The following is a 27,152-nucleotide window of genomic DNA, read 5'->3' as shown; positions in this document are numbered from 1 at the left end:
CCTTTCAGCCCCCATTCCCGCTTCTATCCTCCCACTCCCTCTTCCATCTTCTCTGCCCCCTCCTCCTTCCCATCCCTCACCCTCTCTGCCTTTTGCCCTTCCCCTTCCTCCACTTCCCCCTCCCTTTCACACCCGCCCTTCCTCTACTCCATCTACAGCTTCCTTTCCCCCAGGCCCCGTCCACCACTGGCAGGAGGTAAATTTACAGCATGACATGGGCAGTTTCCATTATAAAGTGGACATAGATATTTATTATGCAAATATAAAAGTAAGGGCTGAACATCTGACTGAATTACATCTGCATGTCCTGCTCCAATTGCCACTGCTCTCTAATGTCGCTTCACCTGATGACAGCACTTGATCATGACTCTCCATGTGCATCTATATATAGAGAGAGATTATAGATTTATATCTTATCTATCTACCTATAGATCGATATTATATATATGTACACAAAGCCAAGTCTGCTTTGGTACAATTGATTTTCCTTCTTGGTCCCTGGTAAAAGGGATCTCCTCAGTGCTGTAGTTCAGGTGCAATGATGGTTATCTGTAGCTGAGTACTGAGTACGGCCTTTTCAGTGTGCACCCCTCCTCTTGTTAATTACTGCTATGGGACAATTAGTCATGGCTTGTGAGTTTCAAGATTAATTGTTCACCTCTAGCTATAGTACTAGTCATTCTTCAAATGAAAGTGCTGTGCTTCCCACACTTCTGTCTGAATCAGACTTTGGGCCTTCCCAGTGATAAATGTGTTTAGCTGTGCATTTCCATTTATGAATATGGTTTATATTAAAATAATAATCTATGCCCATCCCACACCCCAAAAAGGCATAGCCATTTATTTTTGTATTGAGAAAATGATTCTTCTTACGTTCATGTGTAAGTTTTGTGGTAAATGGTAAATAAGTCCTGGGCAGTCCGGCTGCTTAATCTTATATCAGATGCCTCCTCTGGAAATAGAGGCACTCCTGAGGGACAAGGAAATTAAAGGTCATTGGCACAGGTGCCCCCCCTGATTTTCCCAGTTGGGAAGCTACCTTACCTTTGGTATGTAGCCCCTATAGCTGAGGTTAAGCAATCTATACTTTTGTCTGCATCAGAAATGATGATGCTCAGGAGCAAAATACAGGCACTGCAGGTGCTTTAAAGCATTTCCATCAGTCTTTAAACATATCAGAAGGGATAGCATACCTATGATTGTTTTTCTCTATCTGGTGACAGGAATTTCTGTTACTTGTTTTGAAGAGAATATTGAATATCACTTTTGCATTCCTTGCCTGCCAACTTAACTTGATTTCTTGGCATGATGATGCTTAACTTCTTTTGGGTAAATAGGATTTCACAATTTAACACATTATTTACTTATCAGAATTGTTTGGATAGATTTTTATCAACCCCTATTTGTCTCAACTTGCCTCAGAAAATTAATATGTTGAAGTCTACAGTGCATTGGGATTGTAAATAAATTGTATTAAATCTAAACAGTAATTATCAAATCATGCAAAGTAATAAATGGATTCTCATGTGAAACCTTAAGAATGTCTCTACAAAGAAACAAACCATTGAGTTACAAGTCTTGATATTTTGGATCATTTAAGTTTGGCACGATACTATTCAAATAAATAATTGTAACACAGTGAATTGAATCTTCAAACACCTACCTTGACACAAGAAAAATCTATATGCCAATAATTTTAATATTTAACAATCTTACTTGATCACTTTGGCTGCTTAAAGAGTTCAAAGGATTGGCTTGTCTCTGTCATTAGGGTAAAGAGCCTTCCTTTGTATGGATTAGATTAATGAAACTGTCTTATGGTATGTTAAGTTAGAATAGGCCTAATTAAACTTTCATGAATCATATTCACAGATAGTTCAATACTTGAGTGACTCTTTCGATGTGTTCAATACCAGTACTTAAGTGATCAGGGAGTGATTAATGGAGAGAAACATTGTGTTAGCAGAACTCATCTAAGTGTTTTTTGCAGCTAAAAGAAACTGCAGGAGTTCCATGAATGCTATCCTAGTTTTTAATCTGGAAATGTTATCAGTATTCTCACTTGATATTTCATTCTTGCTCATTCCTTTAACTTCCACAAGTAAATTGAAATTCCTTTCACTAGATAGAGAAAAACAATCATAGGTATGTTATCCCATTGTAATTTAAACATATACATCACTTTTTGCTTAGCATAAAACATTTCTGGATCCTTGCTGCTTGAAGTAATTTCACTTGGTGCTCTACTGGGGGACAAGCACAGTGGGCCAAATAGTGTCCTTCTGTAGCAAAATTTCCATTATATCTATGAGTACTGAATTGTTGGCAAAGGAAAGAAAAGAAAAATGTAGACTTTGGATTGCCATTTTGGTCAGATGACCTTTATAAATGCATTATTCTGAAACACTAATTCATTGACATCAGTAAACACAAAAAGAAGTTTGTTTTCACCATATATTACTTTTTCTTCATTGTAAATCAGTTTGGTGTTGTATTAAACTGTTTTAAAATTGTAGTTTAGCCTATGTCCTTTTTCATTTTTTGACCGCATTTTTATTAGTACTCAGCTGTTTTACTCAGTTGATACTCGCTGCACCTCAATATTACCTCTCTGAAACCTACATCAGGCAATATAATTTGTGTTGATTCATCTTTGGCCAGCTCCCTCGTTTTAAAACTTGCATTGAATGTCATTGATCTTTGTTCTTGATTGATATCCATGAAGTCAATGGAAAGGGAAATCGGGTAGGGTATATCAGCCATGAACGGGTTAGCAGTCTCAAGGGGCTGAATGGCCGCCTCCTGTTCCTATAATGGGTTACCGATCTGCTACTGCTATTTTTCTGCCTCATCGAAGTTGAAAATTGTCCCCTATATATAATACCTGGCAAAGGGAAGTAGGCCTCTTTCTGGACCAAGAATAGTTTCACTCCAACAGCCAAGTCTCCACAGTCGACAGTTAGGGTCCAGGAGCCTCAGTGACTCCAAACCACTAGAGTAGAAGTAGCAATCCACCTGACATTGTGGAAGATTGCCCAAATATATCCTATCCACAAAAAAGAGGATAAATTTAACCGAGACAATTTCAGCCTTATCAACCTCCTCCCAATCAAGAGCAAAGTGATTGAAGGAGTCATCAATAGTTCCATCCAGCAGCAACAGCCTGATCATTGGTCAATTCAGGTTCTTCCAGAACCGCTCTGCTCTGGACCTCAGAGCCTTGATCCAGACCTGGACTCGAGAGTTGAGAGCAGCTGCCCTGAACATCAAGGCAGCATTCGACTGAATATGGAATCAAAGAGCAAAACTGAGGTCAATCAAGGTCAAAAGAAAAACCCTGTAATGACTGGAGTCATTCATTGCACACAGGAAGATGACTGTGGTTGTTGGAGACTAATCATCATTGCCTCAGATCATCGCTGCCAGAGTTCCTCAGGACAGCGTCCTTGGCCCCCAACCATGTTCATCAATAATCTTCCCTCCATCATAAGATCAGGAGTGGGGCAGTTCTGTAATGATTCTGCAGCATTATGCTCTGTTCACAACTCCTCCAATAATGAAACAGTCCATGCCAATCTACAGGAGGACTTGGACAACATTCAGGCTTGAGCTGACAAGTAGTAGGTAACATTTGTGCCACATAAATGCTAGGTAATGACCTCCTCCCAACAAGAAAAAATTCAACCACCTCCAACTTATCGTCGATGCTGCCACCACCATTACCGAGTGCCCCACCATCAACATCTTGGGGTCACCATTGAGCAGAAGTTTAACCGGAACAGCCATATCAGCACCATGGCTACAAGGTCAAGGAGTGGCTGAGTATTCTCTGACAAGTGGTTCACATTCTCCACAATCTACATGGATCAAGTTAGGAGTGTGCATTGGTGCAGTTGCAACAGCACTCAAAAAGCTCAACACCAACCAAAGCAGAACAGTTTACTTAATCGTCATATCTGCTGCTGTACTGTATCCATCCCCTCCACCACTGGTGCACTGTGGCTGCAGCACTTATGATATATAGGATTCACTGTAACAACTTACCAACCTTACTTTGACAGCACCTCCCAGCCCTGCATCCTCTGCCACCAAGAAGGACAAGAGCAACAAATTCATGGGAATACCGTCACCTCCAAGTCGTGCACCATCCTGATTTAGACATAGATCGCTATTCCTTCATTGCAGCTGGGTCAAATTCCTGCAATTCCTTCTCCAGTGACACTGTGGGAGCACCATCACCACAAGAAATGTAGTGGTTCAAGAAGCCCCGCTATTATCTTCTCAGGTAACATGGGATGGTGAACAAATGTGGCCTTGACAGCATCAACCACATCTCATGAACAAAAAAAAGGCAACATTAATTGTTCTTGACATGACCTCATCTCACCAGATGCATAAATAAGAGAAACCATCAGAGGAAGGTTGTGCCTTTCACTTTTATAATGCCACTCATCTCGCTCTCTATGGGTTTACATCACAATCAATTTGGACCATTGGTTATCATCACGGGAGGAAAGACTGCGGGATTTTGATCTCTGAAAGTTATTTTGGTCATCCTTTGATATTGGTTTGTGAACTTAGTCTCATTCTTTATAAGTTCATGGACGTTCAACCTGCTTTCCGTGCTGAGTTAGCTGATCTTAACTTGGCCAGCCGTAGGAAGCTGCAATGTGGTGGCCTAGAATAGATTGGGAGGTGGGAGGCGAATATAGGCCCAACTTCCTGCTCCTGTTTCCTATCTGTTAAGCCCTACTAGAAAGTACATGTCTGGACAGGCTCAGCCTTAGATATAATCTCCCACAGTCACAGAATGGCCATCTGTGCAATTTGTACCCTGTCATTGAGTCACCACCTTCAGGAGAGGAGGGAAGAAAGTTGGAAGTAAAGACTAATATTTACCCTTTCGAGCCTTTATCTTCACAGGATCTCCAAATCACTAATGTTAAAAATGGGCATGCTCCTAGTCCACATTGTTACATCTCAAGTAAAAAAAAAATTGTAGCTTTGTTGTAGTTATTCTGCTCTTATGTTGCATTTGAACGGAGTGGTTCTTTGACCTCATCTGAAATTTTTACCTGAAATAGTGTTTGAGTTTTGTTTATCTCTGGAACTTGCTTTGTGCCATTGCATTTCTCTGCAGTCCAACATAGATTTAATTGTCCATTGATTTTCAGGGCTCAGGCAAATTGCAGTTTGTATCAAGGATCTGTGTCATTCCAAATAATGGTTTGTTCTTTTCTAACTAAAACTTCAGGTAATCAGTCCCTGCAGTTTAGGATGGATTAGACGATGTGTTTATTTGTGTTAGTTCACTGGTCAGTAACTCCCAGACAGGGGAATAATGCACCCTCCACTCACGGAGTAGACACTATAAGACAACATGTTTTCTTCAAAGCCATGGGGTGTCATTTTAGCACCCGCTATCGGGTGCGTTCCTGGCGGGGGGGCTTCGAAAAGCGGAAAATCCCGGCGCGGGACCGGAGCCCGCCCCGAACCAGCGCACTTCCGGGTTCCCCACTGACGCGCCGGCGTGCGCGCGCAGCCCCCGCTGGTGGGAATCCCGCAGGCAATTAAAGCCAGCGGGATGCCATTTGAAAGTATTTATTTAGGTATTTCAGGTCATTAACTGACGTGATTAAGGGATTATGTGAGGAGGGGTGGGATTTTAGAGCAAACTGGGACTGTTTCCCACACTGGGGGAAACACTCCCAGGTCAAATGGACGTGTTGCAGCTGTCAGCCTGTGGCAGCTGCAAAGGTCCATTTGACAGGTTGGCTGGGGGGGAGGGGGAGACCCTCACCCATTGCAGGAGGCCACTCTGTCACTTGGGACAAAGTTTGGCCTCCACCACCCTCCTCCTGACAGTCAAAGTCACCAACCTGCACACTTACCCCGGGGTCCGGAGACATGTACCTACCTTGCGGACCCCCTCAGATGTACATCTTGCGGATGGGGGCCGCCGTAGCTGCAGTCATGACCTCCTCGGAGGGCGAACAGCATTACCAGCCTCGCCATCCACGCCGTCCACCTCTGACACGTGGAGCTCCACAACAGAGTGCTGTGACACATACACCTGTACAGCAGGAGGGCGGGCTACCGCAGAGAGAGATGCGTCGCAGAGGGCACTACCCTAGCCACAGGGTCCACAGACCGAGGATCAGCTTCCTGGACCTCTCTGAGCAGCAGTGCACACGGAGGCTCAGAGTCACTCAACATGTAGTCGTGCACATCTGCAGCCTCTTTCATGCCGAGCTGCTCCTGGCTGGCCCGAGCACCATCTTCTTACCTGTCGCTGTCAAAGTCACCACTGCCCTCAACAACTTCTCCTCCGCATCCTTCCAGGGTGCAACCGGGGACATTGCCGATGTCTCTCAGTCGTCTGCGCAAAAGAGCCCTGCAAATACACCTACACCCACTCTGCAGTGACACAATGGGTGGCATCAGTTGTGGGTCTTCATAGTGATCCTCAGGAGAGGGCATTATTGCACAAACCAGACAGGATTCGCGAAGACATGGCAGTAGTGGTGCCAATATAATATGTAATGTGAGTTGGTCAGAAATTCAATATAAGTAACACCCATGACAAACCCTCAAACACCCTTGTGCATCCCCTTCATGCTCACGACACGTTTGCCTTACGCTGCCTACTGCACATATGTGATGCATGCCCTGAGGCTGCAGCACAGGTAGTGGCAGGTTGAGTGAGGCTGGCCATGAAAGAGATGCACGAGAGGGTGAGTATGAGATAGAGCCATGAGATTGTATGAGGATTGGGTTGAGTGGTAGTGGCGGGATGAGTACTGGCGAGGTGAGTAGGTGCAGGTAAGATGAGGATGAGGTTTGAGTGGGTATGAGGGGTGATGTGACAGAGTAGTGTTGGCAGTGCAGAAGGAGATGTGGGGTGGGGACAGTGATGTGGCAGACGGAGTGTAGGGGAAAGACTACGTGTACTCACTTTGGCTGACCTACTGAGGTCATTGGAGCGCCTCCTGCACTGTATGCAGGTGGGCGATATGTTGGTTGCGCCGGTGACCTCCTCTGCCACCTCGAGCCAGGCCTTCCTGGTGGCAGAGGCAGGCCGCTTCCTCCCGCACGCCGGGAGGAAGATCTCTGTCCTCCCCCTCCTCCTCACCCCATGTATTGATACCTGGAGTGAGGCATCATTAGACTGGGAGCAGCCTTCCCCCTGGGCTGCTCCATGCTGTAATTTTTGCTATTTGTTGCAGCATCTGTCAGTGGAGGACTGCCCCTTTAAATAGAGCTCCTCCAACTGACAGATCTTACTGCGCATGCGCAGCCCGCCTGCCGCGCAGCTCAGCATTGGGGAACCCGGGGGAGCAGGTAAGTGAATCCAATTAGTGGATTGGATGCTATGATCGCGCGGGAAGCTGACTAATTTCACCGGGCGCGTTACCCACGCGCCCGATAGCCCCCCCGCCGAGAACCCGCAGCCCTGCTAACATCGAGCCCATGGTGTTTGGATCTGTCTGTTAAAAAGCAAATGTGTTTTGGAGCATCAGTATTTCAAGATGGTTTTCACCTGAAATTATGGAGTTTCTCACCTCTTTGGACCTGTTATTAATTCGGCCATCTAGGCCCTAAGCTCTAGAATTCCCTCCCTACACCTCTCTCCTCCTTTAAGATGCTCCTTAAATCCTATCTCTGACCAAGCTTTTGGTCACCTGTCTTAATGTCTCCTTCTTTGGCTCCATATCAATTTTTATCTAATTCCGCTCCCGTGAAGTGCCTTGGGACGTTTTACTACGCTAAAGGCGCTATATAAATGCAAGTTATTGTTGAAATTTGCATAGGGTGGGTTAAAAAAAGGAAGAAAGTAAGAGAACAAACCCTGCAAACCTCCCTACTCTCAGTTTATTCAGGCTCCTCATTATGAAGCTCCCTTCCTCCTCCTCAACTGTCTTAACTTGGCATTCCCTCCTCTTTCTAACTAAGGAGGGAATGCAGAACAGGGCCGCATATTCATGGTGAGAGAATGGAAACCACGTGACTCTTGTGAGATTAATGCAAAATGGAAACTCCTAAGAGAAACAACGCCCTCTGAATTTCTGTCTTTGGATGATTGCCTAATTTATAGGCGGAGAATATACTACATTGAAACAATGAGGAGAACAGAGAATATCATCAAAGATTGGTTATCTTTTTCTTTCCAGGCTCATAAGATCTAGGTTTAATATAAAGTTTGACATATGTGGGTTTTTTTAATGGAATTTTTGATCAGTTATTTTGTAAAATGTGGGCTTGTTCAACACAAAGGTATTAGTAGCCTTGTTGTAAAACTGTACTCTATCAAAATGCAGCAAGTACAAAGTGTGTGATCCCTGGAATATCTTTTTGATACAACGCTTCTGTGTATTGGCCTTTGCTGGATTCAAGGGCTTTGAGCACTTCTAGTTTTGTTCTTATTGATGTTTGAGTTAAATAATTTATTTTGAGTTAAGCTGAGGGATTTATTCACCGTTCAACTTGAGTGAATCAGACTGGTCTCTCATCCAAATTAATTGGTTGTCAAGTTAGGTCATGTTGGAAGCATGGAGAAAGAAATATTTGCATTTATTTATCATATGTCATCAAAATGTCTCAAAGCACTTCACACAGTTAATTACTTTTGGAGTACAGTGACTATGAAGGAAGCATGGTTACTGCTTTATTAATGTGGGAATTGAAAAACAAAAATTGCATAGATCAGCCTGTTAATAAAAGGGATAACTAAGCACATGCACACTCTTGCTAAGTCGCTGTGTTCCGTGTTAGCATTGTCCCAATCATGTTCTGAATAGTCAGGAACCATTTAACTTGAATCAGGTATAGTGTGACGCATACTGTACTACCAAAGTCCCAATTTCAAGCTTTTGTATTTGTAGGTCTGCTTTGATCATGTGTTTGATATTAAGCCTAAACCAAAGGAACCCTTCAGTCTCCAATTTATGTTGGTGATGTAATTAGAGGTGGTAAGTCACTGTCACATAATGTGGGATTGCCAAATAAAATTCATAGCTTCTAGGAAGTGTTGTATTATATAACAGTAATGTATCTTTAGAGTGGGGCCAGGTAGCTCAGGTTCAAGCAATAGATAGAGACAAAAGTACAGACACAGGAAACTTATTCGCACTTAGGCTCCCTCTAAATTCTCCAGCTCCCCTGTGATGCCGCATTACACTCCTGTTCCTGTGCTACCCTGCACAGCCCTTCTTATGCCAGTCTTTAACTAGAATAATTACTGACTAGAGAACATCCATCCATCGATCACCCTCTAGCAAAGAAAATAACTTGCATTAATGTAGTGCCTTTCATGTCCTGAGGATGTCCCAAACCCAAATAAATTACTTTTAAAGTGTAGTCACTGTTGTTATGTTGGCAAACTCAGCAGCCAATCTATGCACAGCAAACAGTGAGATTAATGACCAGTTATTCTGCTTTCGTTTGGCCAGAGCACGGGGAGAGCTCCCTGCTCCTCTTCAGATAGTGCTATGGGATCTTCTACATCCACCTGAACAGGCTGATGGGGCCCAGGTTTACATCGAGTTACATTGAAACTATTGCACAGAAACAGGCCATTCAGCCCAACTTGTCTATGCTCCACACAAGCCTCCTCCCTACTTCATCTAACCCCATTGGGATACCCTTTTAATCCTTTCTCCCTCATGTGCTTATCTAGCTTCCCCTTAAATGTATCTGTGCTTTGTGCCTCAACTATTTCTTGTTCTTACCATTCTTTGGGTAAAGAAGTTTCTTCCAAATTCCCTATTGGATTTATTAGCAACTATTTTATATTTGAGTTTTGGATTCCCTCACAAGTGGAAACATTTTCTCTACATCTACTCTATCAAACCCTATCATCTTAAAGACCTCTATCAGGTCACCCCTCAGCCTTCTCTTTTCTAGAGAAAAGAGCCCCAGCCTGTTCAGCCTTTCCTGATAAGAATATCCTCTCAGTTGAGAGGATATCATCCTTGTGAATCTTTTTTGCACCACTCCAATGTCTCTACATCCTTTCTATAATATGGAGACCAGAACTTTGCACAATACTCCAAGTGTGGTCTAACCAAGGTTCTATACAAGTTTAGCATAACTTCTTTGATGTCTCATCTGAAAGGCAACATTTCTAACAATGCTGCAATGTACTGAAGTGTCGGCCTAGATCATGTGCTCAAGTCGTAGAGTGGGACCTTCTGACTCAGAGGCAAAAATGCTATCAACTGAGCCAAGCTGTCGCTTGAACAGTTTTATCTGATTGGCTCAAATATTATATTCATAAAACAGCATTAAAGCATAACTGATAGGAACCTGTTAGTGAATAAGCAGCAAGCACTTGCAAAAATCTACCAATCAAGAATTAGTATCCAGCAATCAACTACCAAAAAAACAACAACAACTTGCATTTATATAGCGCCTTTAATGTGGTAAAACATCCCAGGGCCCTTCACAGGAGCGTTATTGAATAAAATTTGACACCAAGCCACATAAGGAGATATTAGGACAGGTGACTAAAAGCTTGGTCAAGCGGGTAGGTCTTAAAGGAGTAGACAGGTAGAAAGGCGGAGAGGTTTAGGTCGGAAATTCCAGACCTTAGGACCTAGGCAGCTGAAGGCACGGACTCGAATGGTGGAAAAATTAAAATCGGGGATACGCAAGAGGCCAGAATTGGAGGAGCGAATAGATCTCGGAGGATTGTAGGGCTGGAGGAGGTTACAGAGCTAGGGAGGGGCGAGGCCATGGAGGGATTTGAAAAAAGGATGAGAATTTTAAAATCGAGGCATTGCTGGACTGGGAGCCAATGTAGGTCAGCGAGTACGGGGGTGATGGGTGAACAGGACTTGGTGCGAGTTAGGAAACAGGCAGCAGAGTTTTGGATACGCTCAAGTTTATGGAGGGTGGAAGGTGGGAGGCTGGCCAGAGAGCATTGGAATAGTCAAATCTAGAGGTAACAAAGACATAGATGAGGGTTTCAGCAACAGATGAGCTGAGGCAGGGGCAGACACGGGCGATATTACGGGACATGGGAGTAGGCGGTCGTGGTGATGCAGAGGATATGGAGTAAGAAGCTCATCTCAGGGCCATATAGGATGCCATGGTTGCACACAGCCTGGTTCAGCCTCAGACAGTGGCCGGGGAGAGGGATGGAGTCAGTGGCTAGGGAACAGAGTTTGTAGCGGGGACCGAAGACAATGGCTTCGGTCTTCCCAATATTTAGTTGGAGGAAATTTCTCCTCATCCATTACTGGATGTCGGACAAGCAGTGTGACAACTCAGAGACAGTGGAGGGGTCAAGAGAGGTGGTGAAGTAAAGCTGGGTGTTTTTGGCCATCATGTTTTTTCTTCATCAGCCGACTATACACAGGTAGAAAATACAATTTATAATAATAATTTGATCTGTATTGCCTGAACTGGATTTTTTAATTTTTAAAATTTCTGTAATGTTAAATTCAGATGTTCTAACGTTAAGATGACGGAAATGAAACCAGGTTAATTGCCATGGTTGTTTAAAGTGATAATTGACTATCCAGAGCGGGAGTCATAGCTGAAACATGCCAGCACCAATGCTGCTTACTTCTGCAAGTTTCTGTACTTATGAAGCAGTGGAGCGTCCCTAGGATGTCAGTCATTTGAAATGGTCAGAATTGCTGACAGCCTAGGATGCTTATCAAGGAAAGGATTATTTTCAGTCATTGCTGATTGCTAGCTATTCTGGGTTAATTAAACAAGGAGAGATATTATGTTTGCTCACAGTTCTAAGGGTGGGTCCATCTGGAGCCCTTGGTGATCAACAGCTCAACAAGTAGCCATACAGACTGAAGGCAGAAGTCAGAGAACTCTCGCACTTTCTCTTTTTTTCCTCTCTCAATCTTTCTCTCTCTCTAATGCTTTTTCTCTCATGCAGACAGAATGGATTAAAGAGCTCCAGCATCCTGAAACTAAAAGCCTCAACCAGCTAGCTTGAAAGTGGGCTAATGCCCACAGTGTCAGTAAAGCTTTGTTTCTTATTATTTTTTCATAATCCGAGGAGCACAGGAAATTGCCTGACCATACGGTGAAAATTGTATTCTGTTCGTTCATGTAATTTGTGTAAAATAAACGGCTGTTGGTTTGCAGTTGTACCTCCACTTGAGGGAGTGCACTTTCCATAAAGAAAGGAGAATGCATGTGGCGACATGTGCAATATTACATTATGCACAACAACGTACTGTGTTATGATCCCTGTGTCATTCGATCATTTAACTACATATTGAGCCGTAAAGTTTGCATTCCAGATCGTTGGGGACATGAGACCACAGGACACTGAACCTGAGAATATCTCAAGTAAAAACCTAAAAATTGTGACAACATTAAAGGCTAAAAAATTTGAAAAAAATATTTGAACTCACTCATAAAATTGCCTTACTCCTATTGGGAATGTGTTTAATAAGGTCATGCCTCCTGAAGCCTAACTCTTTTTAGGGGCCTGGATTGAGCTTTTGGTCTTTTTATCAAGCTTTCATTTGTCAGTGTCCATTATCTAAGCTCCCAGTGTGGCTGCCTTTTGTCCCTCTGGTAAAGCCTTTGCTCCTATCAATGCTTCTCACTGCTCCCCATTCCCAGGACCCTTCTCCCCAATACTTCCTTCAACTTACTGTGAACTATGTCATGGTAAACTCATTAGTTTCCCAAAAAAACAATAAAGAAATTAACTGCTTTGTTTATTCAATGTGAGCTTTTGGTTTTGTTCATAAATTCTTTGTGTCCCTTTTGGATTTTGAACACACTGCACATTCATTGACATCTATCTTCCCAGTAAAAATTGTAAACATTTTTAATTTTTGTGTGTCACAGGTGGTAACATTTCTCTGATAGCACTGTACTTTTTCTAAAAGAAGCTAATGTTTTTGACGTGCAATGAAATCTCACCCACAGCTGAGAGCGGACAGACAAGTGGCCAGTTCCAGGGCAGATCATCTGAAGGGTCGGCTGTATGGTCACAGTGGCAAGGCCAGCATCACAATCAACAGGCAAATGAGCAGCATTCGCACCAACAACAAGGACAACCCGAGGTCTTTCAGGTGAGGGGAGGTCATTAAAGAGTTTGGCACACGTATTAAATGTGTTTCTGACATCTCGATGACTTCACGGCTCCTCAGACTATCTACTCATGGGAGTCAGAGATTTACAGATATTTGTAATTCACTCACAATTGTGGATTTAACAAAGGTGACCAAATTAAAATCTGCACCAAAATTACATAATTACACCCAGCAGCACCATAAAACTCAGCTACGATTGATTTTCATGTAATTTCCACATGTAAAAAACCTACATTTTTGCTATTTTAGCAGGTTTTTCTGGTTTCCCAGGAAACTAAGGTGGTTCTATATCAGGTGATGAACCTCCAGAAAATGTCATAGCAGGGTGTCCTTTTCAGGACAAACAAACACAAGGAAGTCAAGTTAAGATAATTACTGGACTAGTAATCCAGAGAACGCGAGTTCAAATCCCACCATGGCAGTTTGAGAATTTGAGTTCAGTCTAAAAAAAAAATCTCGAAATAAGAAACTGGTATGAATAAAAGTGACCATGAAGCTGTCAGATTGTTGTAAAAACCCAACTGGTTTACTAATGTCCTTTAGGGAAAGAAACCTGCCATCCTTACCCGGTCTGGTCTATGTGTGACTCCAGTCCCACACCAACATGTTTGACTCTTAACTACCCTCTGACGTAGCCTAGCAAGCCACTCAGTTGTATCAAAACGCAGGTAAGTAGGGATGGGCAATAAATGCCAGTGATGCTCACATTCCGGGAACGAATAAAAAAAAAAGCACTCTAGGTTATGCACTAAGTGATTCTGTGCTCCCTAAATAGCCAGTTAGAGATCAAATAAAGCAGGCAAAAACAAACAGGCATTAGGGTCCTGTGGCACAAATTAGAAGATTATACTTTGCCTAGTGTTCCCCAGTTGGGCTATGGTGACTTACCTATGCAATACATTGCCTATATCAAAAAGAAGCTAAATGCTTTAATAGCTGAGCAAGCACGTCTACACCAACAAATGCCCAAACCTGTAAGATCTGTGCAAAATGCAATAGTCCATTCACGATCGCTGACACTCTCCATCGTTGCTGAAGTGTGGCCTCGGGACTTGCTAAATTTACCTTTGGTTCATGAATCGCATGTGTAAGGAATGGCTGGAGTGGGTCACCCACATTATTCAGAACAAGGTAGAGAAGCACAGTAAGGCCAAGAAATTGGTGATTGCTGAACACAAAATTGGCACCAATTGGTGTTGAGGAAATTGGCACCAAGTATTGCCACGGATTCTTAGACATCGGTCAACTACTTTGTTGTTCGTATTGGTTCCAGCTCAAAAAAACAAATGAACTACAACTTAACTGTTGGTCACTGTGATTTAATTTCATTCTGATAGGACGGTCCTTAGGACTCAACCTAAGCTTTTACCTAAGGTCGTTTCAAAGTTTCATTTGGGTTATGAAATCGTGCTATCATTCTATCTTCTGCCACTACACAAGTAGAAATAGAACAGTGTTTCTGCTATCGTAGAATCATAGAATGGTTACAGCACAGAAGGAGGCAATTCGGCCCATCGAGCTCGTGCCAGCTCTTTGTAACAGCAATCCAATTAGTCCCATTCTCCCGCTCTTTCCCTGTAGCCCTGCAAATTTATTCCCTTCAAGTGTTTATCCAATTCCTTTTTGAAAGCCGCAATTAAATCTGCTTCCACCGCCCTTTCCGGCAGCGCATTCCAGATCACAACTACTCACTGCGTAAAAAAATTTTTCATCATGTCGCATTTGGTTCATTTGCCAATCATCTTAATTCTGTGTCCTCTGGTTCTCGATCCTTCCACCAATGGGAACAATTTCCCTTTATTTACTTTATCTAAATCCTTCATGATTTTGAATACCTCTATCAAATCTCCTCTTAACCTTCTCTGTTCTAAGGAGAACAACCCCAGCTTCTCCAGTCTATCCATATAACTGAAGTCTCTCATCCCTGGAACCATTCTAGTAAATCTTTTCTGCACCCTTTCTTAAGGCCTTCACATCCTTCCTAAAGTGCAGTGCCCAGAACTGAACACAATCCTCCAGGTGTGGCCGAACCAATGTTTTGTAAAGGTTCATCATAACTTCCTTGCTTTTGTACTCTATACCTCTATTTATAAAGTCCAGGATCCCGTATGCTTTTTTAACCGCTTCCTCGACCTGACCTGCCACCCTCAAAGATTTGTGCACATATACCTCCAGGTCTCTCTGTTCCTGCACCCCCTTTAGAATTGTACCATTTAGTTTATTTGCCTCTCCTCATTATTCCTGCCAAAATGTATCACTTCACACTTCTCTGCGTTAAATTTCATCTGCCATGCGTCCACCCATTCCACCAGCCTGTCTGTGTCCTCTTGAAATTTATTACTATCCTCCTCACTGTTTACTACACTTTCTGCGGTGAGTGACTCACCTCCTGACTCCCCAAAGCCTTTCCACCATCTACAAGGCACAAGTCAGGAGTGTGATGGAATACTCTCCACTTGCCTGGATGAGTGCAGCTCCAACAACACTCAAGAAGCTCGACACCATCCAGGACAAAGCAGCCCGCTTGATTGGCACCCCATCCACCACCCTAAATATTCACTCCCTTCATCACCGGCGCACAGTGGCTACAGTATGTACCATCCACAGGATGCACTGCAGCAACTCGCCAAGGCTTCTTCGACAGCACCTCCCAAACCCGCGACCTCTACCACCTAGAAGGACAAGAGTAGCAGGCACATGGGAACAACACCACCTGCACGTACCCCTCCAAGTCACACACCATCCCGACTTGGAAATATATCGCCGTTCCTTCATCGTCGCTTGGTCAAAATCCTGGAACTCCCTTCCTAACAGCACTGTGGGAGAACCTTCACCTCACGGACTGCAGCGGTTCAAGAAGGTGGCTCACCACCACCTTCTCAAGGGCAATTAGGGATGGCCACCATCCCATGAACGAATTTTTAAAAAAACTTCCAAGTTTTGAAATTATGCCCTGTACACCCAAGTCCAAGTCATTAATATATATCAAAAAAGCAGTGGCCCTATTACCAACCCTTGGGGAACACCACTGTACACCTCCCTCCAGACCGAAAATCGACCGTTCACCACTACCCTCTGTTTCCTGTCACTTAGCCAATTTCGTATCCATGCTGCCATTGCCCCTTTTATTGCACGGGCTTCAATTTTGCTGACAAGCCTATTATGTGGCACGTTATCAAACGCCTTTTAAAAGTCCACATACACAACATCAACCACATTGCCCTCATCGACCCTCTCTGTTACCTCATCTATGTGGATGCTCGCAGGGACTTGAGGTCCTATGTCCCTCACACAGAGCAATATAGACAGTCTCGACAATTATTAGCTTCCTATGGTGCAAGGACCTCGGGCAAATCAATGATAAAGCAGAAGATAGCTAAATGGATGGCTTGTCTACACTCCACACTGCTTCCATCTTGCAGGGAAGAGGTGCAGGGCAGGTTACAGGCCACTGCTCCTGTTCTCCCTCTAAATAAATTTCCAATTGATAACAGAGCAGCCATGAGGAGTAATCCTCACACCTTCCATAAAGGTTAGATCCTGTGATTACAAGTTATATGGAGGTATGCGTTAAATGGGCTGAATGATCTCTCTCTTCTGTACTTACCTTTGTGATCGTTTTTAACCATTACTGTGTAAATTTAACTACAGCACACGGCAATGCCTTTGATAACATATTATGGCTCTTACCCGGGAACCACCTTCCTATATTTGTTCTACTTTGATATATCAAAGAAAAAAGATTATTTACCTTTGTAGAGCCGTTTTCATTCTTCAAATGAAATGCATCTTCCACATACCAAGATTCTCCCCCCTTTTGTGCTGCAGCAGAGCATGTGCAGCACATAATGCCCAGATCCCTTCTATAACCCTACAATTTGTGGAAGATGCAAATCATTTCAAAAATGAGGAAGACCCTACAAAGTTGGCAATCCATCGTTTTCAGTCAGCTGAGACCTTCTGGGTCCAAATATTGTGTTTGCTACTAAACCTGTTATGCCTTGCACAGTATGCAATGGTTTTTAATCTATATCGATTACATTTGTATGTATGGAAACTCATAATATATAGCTACCTCTCTACATCGCATGCTTTCATTCTGGGTATCTTTTGTGGTAATGTTTTCATAAGGCTTATATTTGGACTAGATTTTCTACAAAAGGATCTAACTCTTTGAAAACTCTAAGCCTGTGATTGTTTTTGTCTTGCAGGATATGTTGTCCATGCTTGGAGATCCAACACAGGGGACTGGAAATTACAACAACGAGGACTTTGCTGATCTAAGCATGTTCCCATCATTTTCTGAATAAACAGCTAATAAACCGGTAGTTGCTCAGTAACAGGTGAGCACATAATTGCGGCAAAGGTTTTTGGCTTAAGGAACCAGTGTGAGAACAGTTGTGTCATTTAAATAAAACCGAACTGATTCAATTCAGTAATGTTAACAAACTAGATCATACATTCCAGGCAGTGAATTGGGAGAATGAGAAGCTACTTACGAAGTATAATGATTACCACAGTGTTCCCAAACTTTGTAAGATCACTCCACCTACCCAATCACAAAAGCCCAGTTGTTATTTGACCAGTTGTTAGCAGTTAGAACTTAATTTTTGTGTCCAACATCTAACTGCTCTCTGAACAACTATTACACACTGCTGTAGAAATGGGCAACACAGCATGAAAAAGAGCTCAGTTACATTGAGACAACAAAAGGAAACTTATAATCTGATCCTCTTTCAGAATAAGCAAATACTTTCAAGTTAAACTGGAACAGGTGAAATATTTCACTGTTAGTAGACGAGTAATAACTGTGATCTAAAGAAAGAGTCAACAGAGAGTGAATATTTTTACTCTACACTGTAGCTGTTTGATATGATTGCATTCCCCCTATATCTGATACTACTTGTTCAAACATAATGTTAATTGGTATTAATCACTGGGTTGTAGATAACCCCTGCCGCAAGGCCCAACACAGTCTGGGCATTTTAAAACTGAGACAGGTCAAATATCAACATTGAGATTTTTTATAATTTTAGAAGAGGGAAGTGCCCATTGTCTTGAAAATATAAATTCCAGAGAGGAAGGTAGTGGGGAACAAACCCCCCTCCCCCTTCCTTTCACCTTGCCTAGCAGATCAGTATGAGTGTGTCCGTCTTATCCCATGCCTCACCAGGGAGGTGCAGCTCACAGTTGGTCCAGGCTGTATTATACTAATTATAAACAGTGCATTTTTTCAAGGGCTCATTTTTTATATTCATTATTAAAATTGTAAAAGTTGCCATTTGCTGTTCAGATTCATGCCTTAACTTCAATGTCTTGACAGTACTACATGTGACACTTGTGTGAGTTTTTGCTGTATCAAGGCAGTCCTCAGTCATATGCAGAGTGGGTTGTTTTTGTACTAGGATCATCAGTTCCAATAGGACCAAGGAATGGATAGAATTATGTAAGATGTTAGGTCCTGTAATGCCATAATTTGACAATAGTGAGTTAGGATGGTGGTCAGTCTTAACCCATACAGTATCTACTCTCTGAAAGGGCAGGTGGTTATACTGTAATGTCAGAAATAATGATTTAATGACCTGTCCTAAACCCAAATAAGTGAAACAGCTTAAGACGCTCTTTAAAAGGAACAGATCCCACTTACAGTAAACCTATTTGTATCCAAAATCATTTCCATTCACTGAAATGTACTTTATTATTGTTTGTGCCGTATAATAACCTCAACCACTTTCCAGTTTTAGTACAAGTTCATTTTCTACTTTGAAGTGAGTGAAAATCAACACATTAGATTTCCAAACTTGTTGCATTCTCTAAAACGTCCAGACACTCCAAAAAGTTATTCAAAAAGAATAAAATTGTAATGATGATTGCTTTTAAAATCTTGTTTTTTTATTGATTTGGTTTAGATAGCACTGCAAGTGCAAAAAAATACTAAAGTTTGGTTTGACTAGGATTTTTTTTGAATTATATATGGAATAATTATAGAAGATAAATATCTCCTTTCATTCAAGTTCATCATCAAAAAACCTTCAGTTCACTCCAGTGTCCATTTAAGAGAACTTTTCTTCCCTCATTTGATTTACAGCAGCTTAAAGGGTCGAAATTAAGTCTTTGCCATTTTGCTGAACATGACATTTAAAAGCTGCTGACCGAGAGGCGGGCCCTTTGCCGATTTTAAAAAAAGGAGACTTTAACTTTTCTATTTCCTGAGGTTTAACCTGAAGAAATTACTCATAAAACCTAATTAAATTGGTGTGGGCTGGTGAATGAGCTGCACTATACCACAAAGGAGCAGGTGTAGCAAGAGATCTGAAAAGGAAACAGTGCAGATGAGAGGTGAATGATAAGCAGATTCACGTTCCTTACAAGCTGGTGAGTTGCTGTGTTTATCGGTTTGTAACATCAAATCCTGCTAATGACCTATTCTGGTCATTTGTAATAACAGAGTGGGAGGGGGGGTGCTGCACGATCATGACATTCTCTAGTAATCATTTTCTTTTTCTGGGACAAAATGAAAAGGAAATAAGGGCAGTTTATGCAGATTTCTCCCAAAATCAATGAAGTAAAACCTCTCAAAGAATTTCCTTTCACTAGCCAGTATCAAAAGAGTACAATTAATTATAATTATGTATATTTGAAATAGTTCTAAAAATTAAAATTGAAGCCTGGTGCAGATTTTGTTTCAAATCCTGTTTGGAGCTTCACTAACAGTCAAACCAATGATGGAGTTTCACTGTAACATTACAACCAATAATGGAGCTTCACTGTAACATTACAACCAATGATGGAGCATCAAAGTAACAGTTAAACCAATGACGGGGTTTCACTGTAACAGTTAAACAACAACAACTTGCATTTATATAGCGCCTTAAACTTAGTCCCAAGGCGCTTCACAGGAACGTAACCAAACAAATTTGACACCGAGCCACATAAGGAGATATTAAGACAGGTGTCCAAAAGCTTGGTCAAAGAAGCATCTTAAAGGAGGAGAGAGGCACAGAAAGTTAGGGAGGGAATTCCAGAGCTTAGGGCCTAGGCAGCTGAAGGCACAGCCACCAACGGTTGAGTGAAAGAAATCGGGGATGAGCAAGAAGCCAGAATTGGAGCTTCGCTATGTCATTAAATCCAATACAGGCATCCAAAGGTATCTGCCCTTACCTTGCGGAATCTCGTGATTTAGTTTTGTTTTTTGCAGCTGCTCTGAGTATGAGCGTTTCTGAATGTTAACCAATTTAACCATAGCTGTTTCTTATTCTCCCCTACCTCAAATGGAGGCAGAGGAACGTGAAGAAATTTTTGGTTCTAATACACTAGTTGGAAATGTGGCTTTGCCTCAACTAATCACAGAACATAACAGTGCTACTACCACATAGACTTATTTAAAACAACCACTACCCAGAAAAGGATCTTCACCTTAAAAATGTTAACGTAATTACTGTTTAAACAGATTTCAGTATTGCATTAAAGATTCTTCTTGGAATTAATTAAAACACAATTGTCAAGTTAAAGTTTTCTTCAAGAAATCCTTAAAGGCTAGCAAATGTTGAGTGTAACATATTAAAGCTGTCTAGTGTTCAAGCTTCTGCCAGTTCCATTAAATTAAAGGCTCTAATTTCTGTAGAAATTAAGTGCAGAGGTAAATAGTAAAAATGTAACTGTAAATAGTTGTATTAGGAGTGCAGTGAACTAGCTGTTTTAGAAAATATTCTGTATTTTCAGCGTTTTGTAAGTATTTTTGATGTAATTTCATGTAATGTAGCATTCTAATTTCTGCTAAAGTGCTTTTATTTTTGTATACTGCAGTGAGATTTAATTAAATGTGTTTGATTTGAGGAAGAAATGTAGCTTCACTGTTAGATAAATATAATGTTTATCAAGTCAATATAGTTGTAAATGTGTTTGTGCACAGGTTTCAGTATAGGGACAATTTAAATAACAATTTCTTTACAAATGTAGAGCTATTTTAATGAAATTGTTTGCCGTGGACCAAGTATTAACATTGGGGTAAAATCCAACTTGGGATTGGCCGGTCATTGTACACGATGCTCGAATTTCTTTTCCATTAACTTTAATAAAAAGGAAAATCGGATTTGGTGTATAACAGGCAGGCATATAACGTGCTTGGTGTATTATGGGCTGGGGTGTGTATTAAGGGCTGGGGATGTATTACAGGCTGGGGATGTATTACAGGCTGGGGATGAGTGACGGGCAGAGTGTATTACGGGCTGGGGGTGTGTGACGGGCGGAGTGTATTACGGGCTGGGGGTGTGTGACGGGCGGAGTGTATTACGGGCTGGGGGTGTGTGATGGGCGGAGTGTATTACGGGCGGAGTGTATTACGGGCTGGGGGTGTGTGACGGGCGGAGTGTATTACGGGCTGGGGGTGTGTGACGGGCGGAGTGTATTACGGGCTGGGGGTGTGTGACGGGCGGAGTGTATTACGGGCGGAGTGTATTACGGGCGGAGTGTATTACGGGCTGGGGGTGTGTGACGGGCGGAGTGTATTATGGGCTGGGGGTGTGTGACGGGCGGAGTGTATTACGGGCGGAGTGTATTACGGGCGGAGTGTATTACGGGCTGGGGGTGTGTGACGGGCGGAGTGTATTACGGGCTGGGGGTGTGTGACGGGCGGAGTGTATTACGGGCTGGGGGTGTGTGACGGGCGGAGTGTATTACGGGCTGGGGGTGTGTGACGGGCGGAGTGTATTACGGGCTGGGGGTGTGTGACGGGCGGAGTGTATTAAGGGCTGGGGGGGCTGGTGGTGTATGACGGGCTGGGGATATAACGGGAGGTATATGACGGGCGGGGCGTTTGACTAACAAGAGGCCGATTCACTACAGCCTGTTTTACACCCTCATCGAAGTTGAGTTTTACCCCATTGTGTTTTTTTTTACAACCATTCAATTAAAACTGTAAAAAAACATTTGTACAAATTATTTGTTGGCAAATATTAAGGGCAATTTTTCTTCATACCACACAGGCTGTGTCAATAACACACCAAGCCAAAGGTACAAAACCCCAGGCAAAATATGACTGTAATTTTTCACACTGTGCACCATTTCCCAGTAGAAATGGAGTCAAAATCCAAATGCATATTATGTCTGAAAAATTGTAAGCCAACTATTTTTAACTGTGGTATTTATGTATATAGATTATAACCTGCATTGTTTAGTTATTAATGCAACTATAATTTGACCATTAAAATGGCATGAATGAACCATTTCTAAATATTGTTGATACAGTATATGCTATTACAGTATGTGAGGACTCGACACAAAGCCTTACTTTTATTTCAGTCATTCACTAATGTGCTCTTATAGGCTGTGATTTTAAAATAGAACTGATTTAATGATCATGAACCCTGTGTTTCAGTGTAACATTAACAGATTTTTTTATTCATCGTATTTCTCTGTAAAAGTTTAATTTGCAGTGTTGTAGACAAAAACAATTTTTGTTTTAACTGATATAACAAACACGATGCAATTAATGTGACCTAACAAATGATTAATCATCTGCTGTTGTCCAGATCTTACATGTGATCTTTTAAATATTGATGTAGCACGTTGATACAGAAAGCAGAAGTTACAAATGTCATTTGTGTGGTGTATGTGTAATGCTACTAATAAAGCCAAACTAATAACAATTGTCCGTCTGTATACTTGCTTTTGTGTACAGGGCCTGGTCTTATTGCTGTGTTCAGCTGTACCTCATGGCTCAATACAAGGCCTTTGGAAGGTTCCCCACTTGTTTTGCAGGGGCCTGTTTCTCTCTGGCCAGTTGCTAGGGAATAAATTAAGAAAGCAATTACCTACTTGGAATGTGATTTTTGTCAAAACTTGCGAAGGTTTATATTTGCTTATTTGTTTCCAGCAGAGTGTAGTTTGCTGAAACTGATCTCAACACTTAGTTATCTGACAGTGGTCATAACGTTTTATACAAGGAAATGATTCAGTACATTCAGTAGGGAAGGTAAACGGGAAAAAATTTGTAACAGACAAAGAGATAGAACAGCAGTGGGAAATATTTAAAACTGTGATCAGTAGAGTTCAGGAGAGATATATTCCTCTAAAAAGCAAGAACAAACTAGCCAATAACGAAACACCATGGATGAATAAAGAGATAAGGGTAAAATTGAAACTAAAGATAAAGGCATTCTCTAAGTACACAGACGATAAAGGAGAGAGTGACAAAAGGGAATATGAAGAGGTTAGGAAAAAACATTTAGGAAAGCAAAGAGCACAGAATTAAATTATCAAGAAAAGAAAAATCGTAAACAATTTTACAACACCAAGTTATAGTCCAACAATTTTATTTCAAAATTCACAAGCTTTCAGAGGCTTCCTCCTTCCTCAGGTGAATGTGGAATGTGGATATCATCCGAAAACACGATGTCAGGTTCCACGTGTACGATGACGACACCCAGCTCTACCTCATCACCACCTTTCTCGACCCCTCCACTGCCTCTCATTTCTCACACTACCTATCCGACATCCAGTACTGGATGAGCAAAAATTTCCTCCAACAAAATAGTTAATACAAAGGAAGAATGCATCAAAATGCAAGAGGACATTAATAAACTTGCAGTATGGGCGTGTAATTGGCAAATGAATTTCAATATAGGTAAGTGTGAGGTGTTGCATTTTGGTAGGAAGAATAAGGAGGCCATACACTGCTTGGATAATAAGAGTCTAAACGGGATAGAGGAGCAGAGGGATCTGGAGGTACAGATACACAAATCACTAAAAGTAGCGACACAGATTAATAAGGCCATAAAAAAGGCAAACCAAGCACCGGGGTTCATTTCTAGAGGGATAGAATTGAAAAGCAAAGGAGTTATGTTAAACTTGTATAGAACCTTGGTTAGACCACAATGGAGTACTGTGTGTACACTTCTGGCCTCCATATTATATACTGAACGTAGAGGCATTGGAGAGGGTGCAAAAAAGATTCACAAGGATGATACCAGAACTGAGAGAATATACTTATCAGGAAAGGCTGAACGGGCTGGAGCTCTTTTCTCTAGAAAAAAGACTGAAGGGTGACTTGATAGAGGTCTTTAAGATAATGAAAGGGTTTGATTGGGTAGATGTAGAGAAAGTGTTTCCACTTGTGGGGGAGTCCAAAACTAGAGGTCATCAAAATATAAAATAGTCACTAATAAATCCGATAGGGAATTCAGGAGAAACATCTTTACCCAGAGAGTGGTAAGAATGTGGAACTTGCTACCACAAGGAGTGGTTGAGGCAAATAGCATAGATGCATTTAAGGTGAAGCTAAATAAGCACATGGGAGAGAAAGGAATAGAAGGGTATGTTGATAGGGTGAGATGAAGTAGGGAGGGAGGAGGCTTGTGTGGAGGATAAACACCGGCATAGACCAGTTGGGCCGAATGGCCTGTTTCTGTGCTGTAGTTTGGATGTAAATTGTTAACTGCTTCATTTTTTTGTGTTTTGTACTTTGATTGTTTTCTCTCCTAAATGATTCCTTTGCTTAGTGATTGTGCATTAAAGGTCACTGCTCAGAAAATTCACCCCTAAAGTATTTATTACTGTTTAAATATTACCTTAAACTTTTGCTGAATTTCTCAGTACCTTTTTATACCCGTGGCAGTGCTCGTAGATAATCTCGGGTTTGGAGCACAGTTGTGATATGTTTATTCTGGCCTGTCCCTTTTAAGGCCACTGATTAGGTACTCCCTGCGGGAAAGTCATCCAAATAAGCACATCCTTGGGTCAACTAGAAGCTAATTACTAAGGGAAGTTTCTATAAATTGGCAGCTGCTTGTAAATCCTTGATAGCCTGGCCTCTCCCAAACAGCATTATCAGTCAGACAAACCACACAACAAAACATAAGCAAAATACTGCAGATACTGGAAATCTGAAATAAAAACAGAAATGCTGGAGAAGCTCAGCAAGTGAGGCAGCATCTGTGGAGAAAGAAACAGAGTTAATGTTTCAGGTCAAAGTTTCGCCAGAACTGGAAGAACTGAAACGTTAACTCTCTTTCTCCACAGGTGCTGTCTCACGTGCTGAGCTTTTCCAGCATTTTCTGTTTTTATTTCACAACAAAACATGGCTGTCATTTTTAGGACTTTTTTTTGAAGGTTGTTCAGTTGAACTGTGATGGGTATGGGCTAGGTGCAAGAATTGTACATATAGACAAGTGGATCTTCCTTGGCATTGCTCATAACCACAGTAACAACACCTTGCATTTATATATTTTTTATTATTATTCAGTCTCGGGATGTAGGCATCACTGGCAAGGCGGAAATTTTTTCCATTTCCTATTTGCCCTTGAGTCGGTGGTGATGGGCCGCCATCTTGATCCGCTGCATCCACTTCCTCCGCCATTGGCGCACCATGGCTGCAGTGTGTACTATCACTGCAGTAACTCACCACGGTTTCTTCGGCAGCACCTCCCAAACCCACGACCTCCACCACCTAGAAGGACAAGGGCAGCAGGTGCATGAGAACACCATCACCCCCAGGTTCTCCTCCAAATCACACCATCCTAACATGGACATATATCGGCCGTTCCTTCATCCTCGCTGGGTCAATGCCAACAGCACTGTGAGAGAACTTTCACCACACGGACTGCAATGGTTTAAGAAGGCAGCTCACCACCACCTTCCCAAGGGCAACTAAGGATAAGCACTAAATGCCAGCAATGCCCACATCCGAGAATTAACATAATAAAATGAAATGATCTGGTGCCAGCCCACAAATCATCAGATTCATTGAATTCAGTTTTCCAACTTGCTCACGACCTTTGAGTTGCTAGTCCAGTACCATAACCATTAGGCTACCGTGCCACTGTTTAAAAAGGACAGAAGTGTACTGTAATGCGCAATGTATATTTTCTGCTAAGATGGATCTATGCTACTTTAAGGGCACAAAACCTAACGTCTTATTATTTAAGCACTGGCTGAGGTCAGTTGGAGTTTTTTCATTATTGGGCTAATGAAGTTCACTGATTGAAGTGCGCTTCCCAGTTTCTCCAGTTCAGCTCCCAACATCGTAAGATGGCTTTGCATCTGTAAACCAAGGGTGATGCCTACGTGGGCAGACATATAATTTGTACTGTATTACTAGCGGACCTTCCATGGTGTTGTTCATGAGTCAGAAGATATTAGGGTAGAGTTTCCGCTAGATTGCACTGGTTCTTTCAGCGCAAATCTTCCGGATTAGCGGAAAAGATGGAGGAATATCGATATACGTTGGACATTCCCACTATCTTTTATGCTGGTTCAAAAATCATCGCGCTGAAGCCAGCCCAGCCCACAAAACTGACCACCCCCCACCCCCCCCGAATGAAATAACGAGGCTGGTGAGTTTCCGCAGATCGCAGCCGTCTGCGGCTGTCCGAGGAGGGTCTTCGAATTAAGCATGTTTTCTTAGGGGCACAGGCACTAGTAGGCACGATTCAAATGTTTTTAAATTTAAAAAGATATTAATCTACTAAGAAACTGACTAGTGTACACCAATGAAAGTAGTAAATGGGTTCAGTATAATTTTTTTAAATCATTTTCAATGATTTTAAATCAGGTTATTCACAGGCAGAGGACTGGACACCCTTATTAAAAATGCTTATTGTTTGTGATAAACCCATTTTCAGCTGTATTAATAAAACTGCACCAGGTTACCGCTCTTAAATACATCAATGAATATTTTTTATTGCAAAAGAAAATCGATTACGCTCTGTTAAGATGCCAGATTGCACTGATTCATGGAAGATTTTACGTTTGTGATTATGTTAATGCATTTTAGCGGCAATTCAGAATTAAACCTACCTAACACAATTTTCAGGCGCAGTTTGCACCCAATTGCTGATTGCGCCCAACGTGGAAACTCTACCCCATAATGTTTAATAACAAAATAGGAGTGCTTTGCCATATAATGCACACTTTCAGGGTCGCTGAGTTACAGTGATTGACCATGCTGTTACTGCTCCGTTTTCTGGGGTTTTTACTGCTGTTTTGGGGATCTCATTTCATGATTCTGCCCATTTTTCCATGGAAATCAGTTACCATGATTATATGTTTATTTAGCACTATGCTTTTTATCTCTTACAC

The 27,152-nt window shown here is 42.0% G+C and overlaps 1 protein-coding gene across 3 annotated transcripts in view; it reads left to right on the top strand.

Moving 5' to 3' along the window:
* The window catches only part of arnt2 (aryl-hydrocarbon receptor nuclear translocator 2), a 316,675-nt gene extending 293,952 nt beyond the window's left edge, over positions 1-22,723 (top strand). For 2 of the 3 annotated variants that reach the window (XM_067971629.1, XM_067971630.1), the window contains 2 exons: positions 12,910-13,055; positions 17,288-21,395. In XM_067971629.1, the coding sequence (XP_067827730.1) occupies positions 12,910-13,055; positions 17,288-17,386 (245 nt within the window). In that variant the 3' untranslated portion in view covers positions 17,387-21,395. Of the gene's footprint in view, positions 1-12,909; positions 13,056-17,287; positions 21,396-22,060 lie in introns of those variants that run through there. The other variant, XM_067971628.1, reaches the window with a different exon arrangement.
* Positions 22,724-27,152: the final 4,429 nt, after the last annotated feature.

Source organism: Heptranchias perlo, chromosome 34 (genome assembly GCF_035084215.1).
Source record: "Heptranchias perlo isolate sHepPer1 chromosome 34, sHepPer1.hap1, whole genome shotgun sequence".
Classification (NCBI taxonomy): Eukaryota; Metazoa; Chordata; class Chondrichthyes; order Hexanchiformes; family Hexanchidae; genus Heptranchias; species Heptranchias perlo.
Note: the sequence above shows the minus strand (reverse complement) of the source record. Positions and strands in the feature narration are given on the sequence as shown.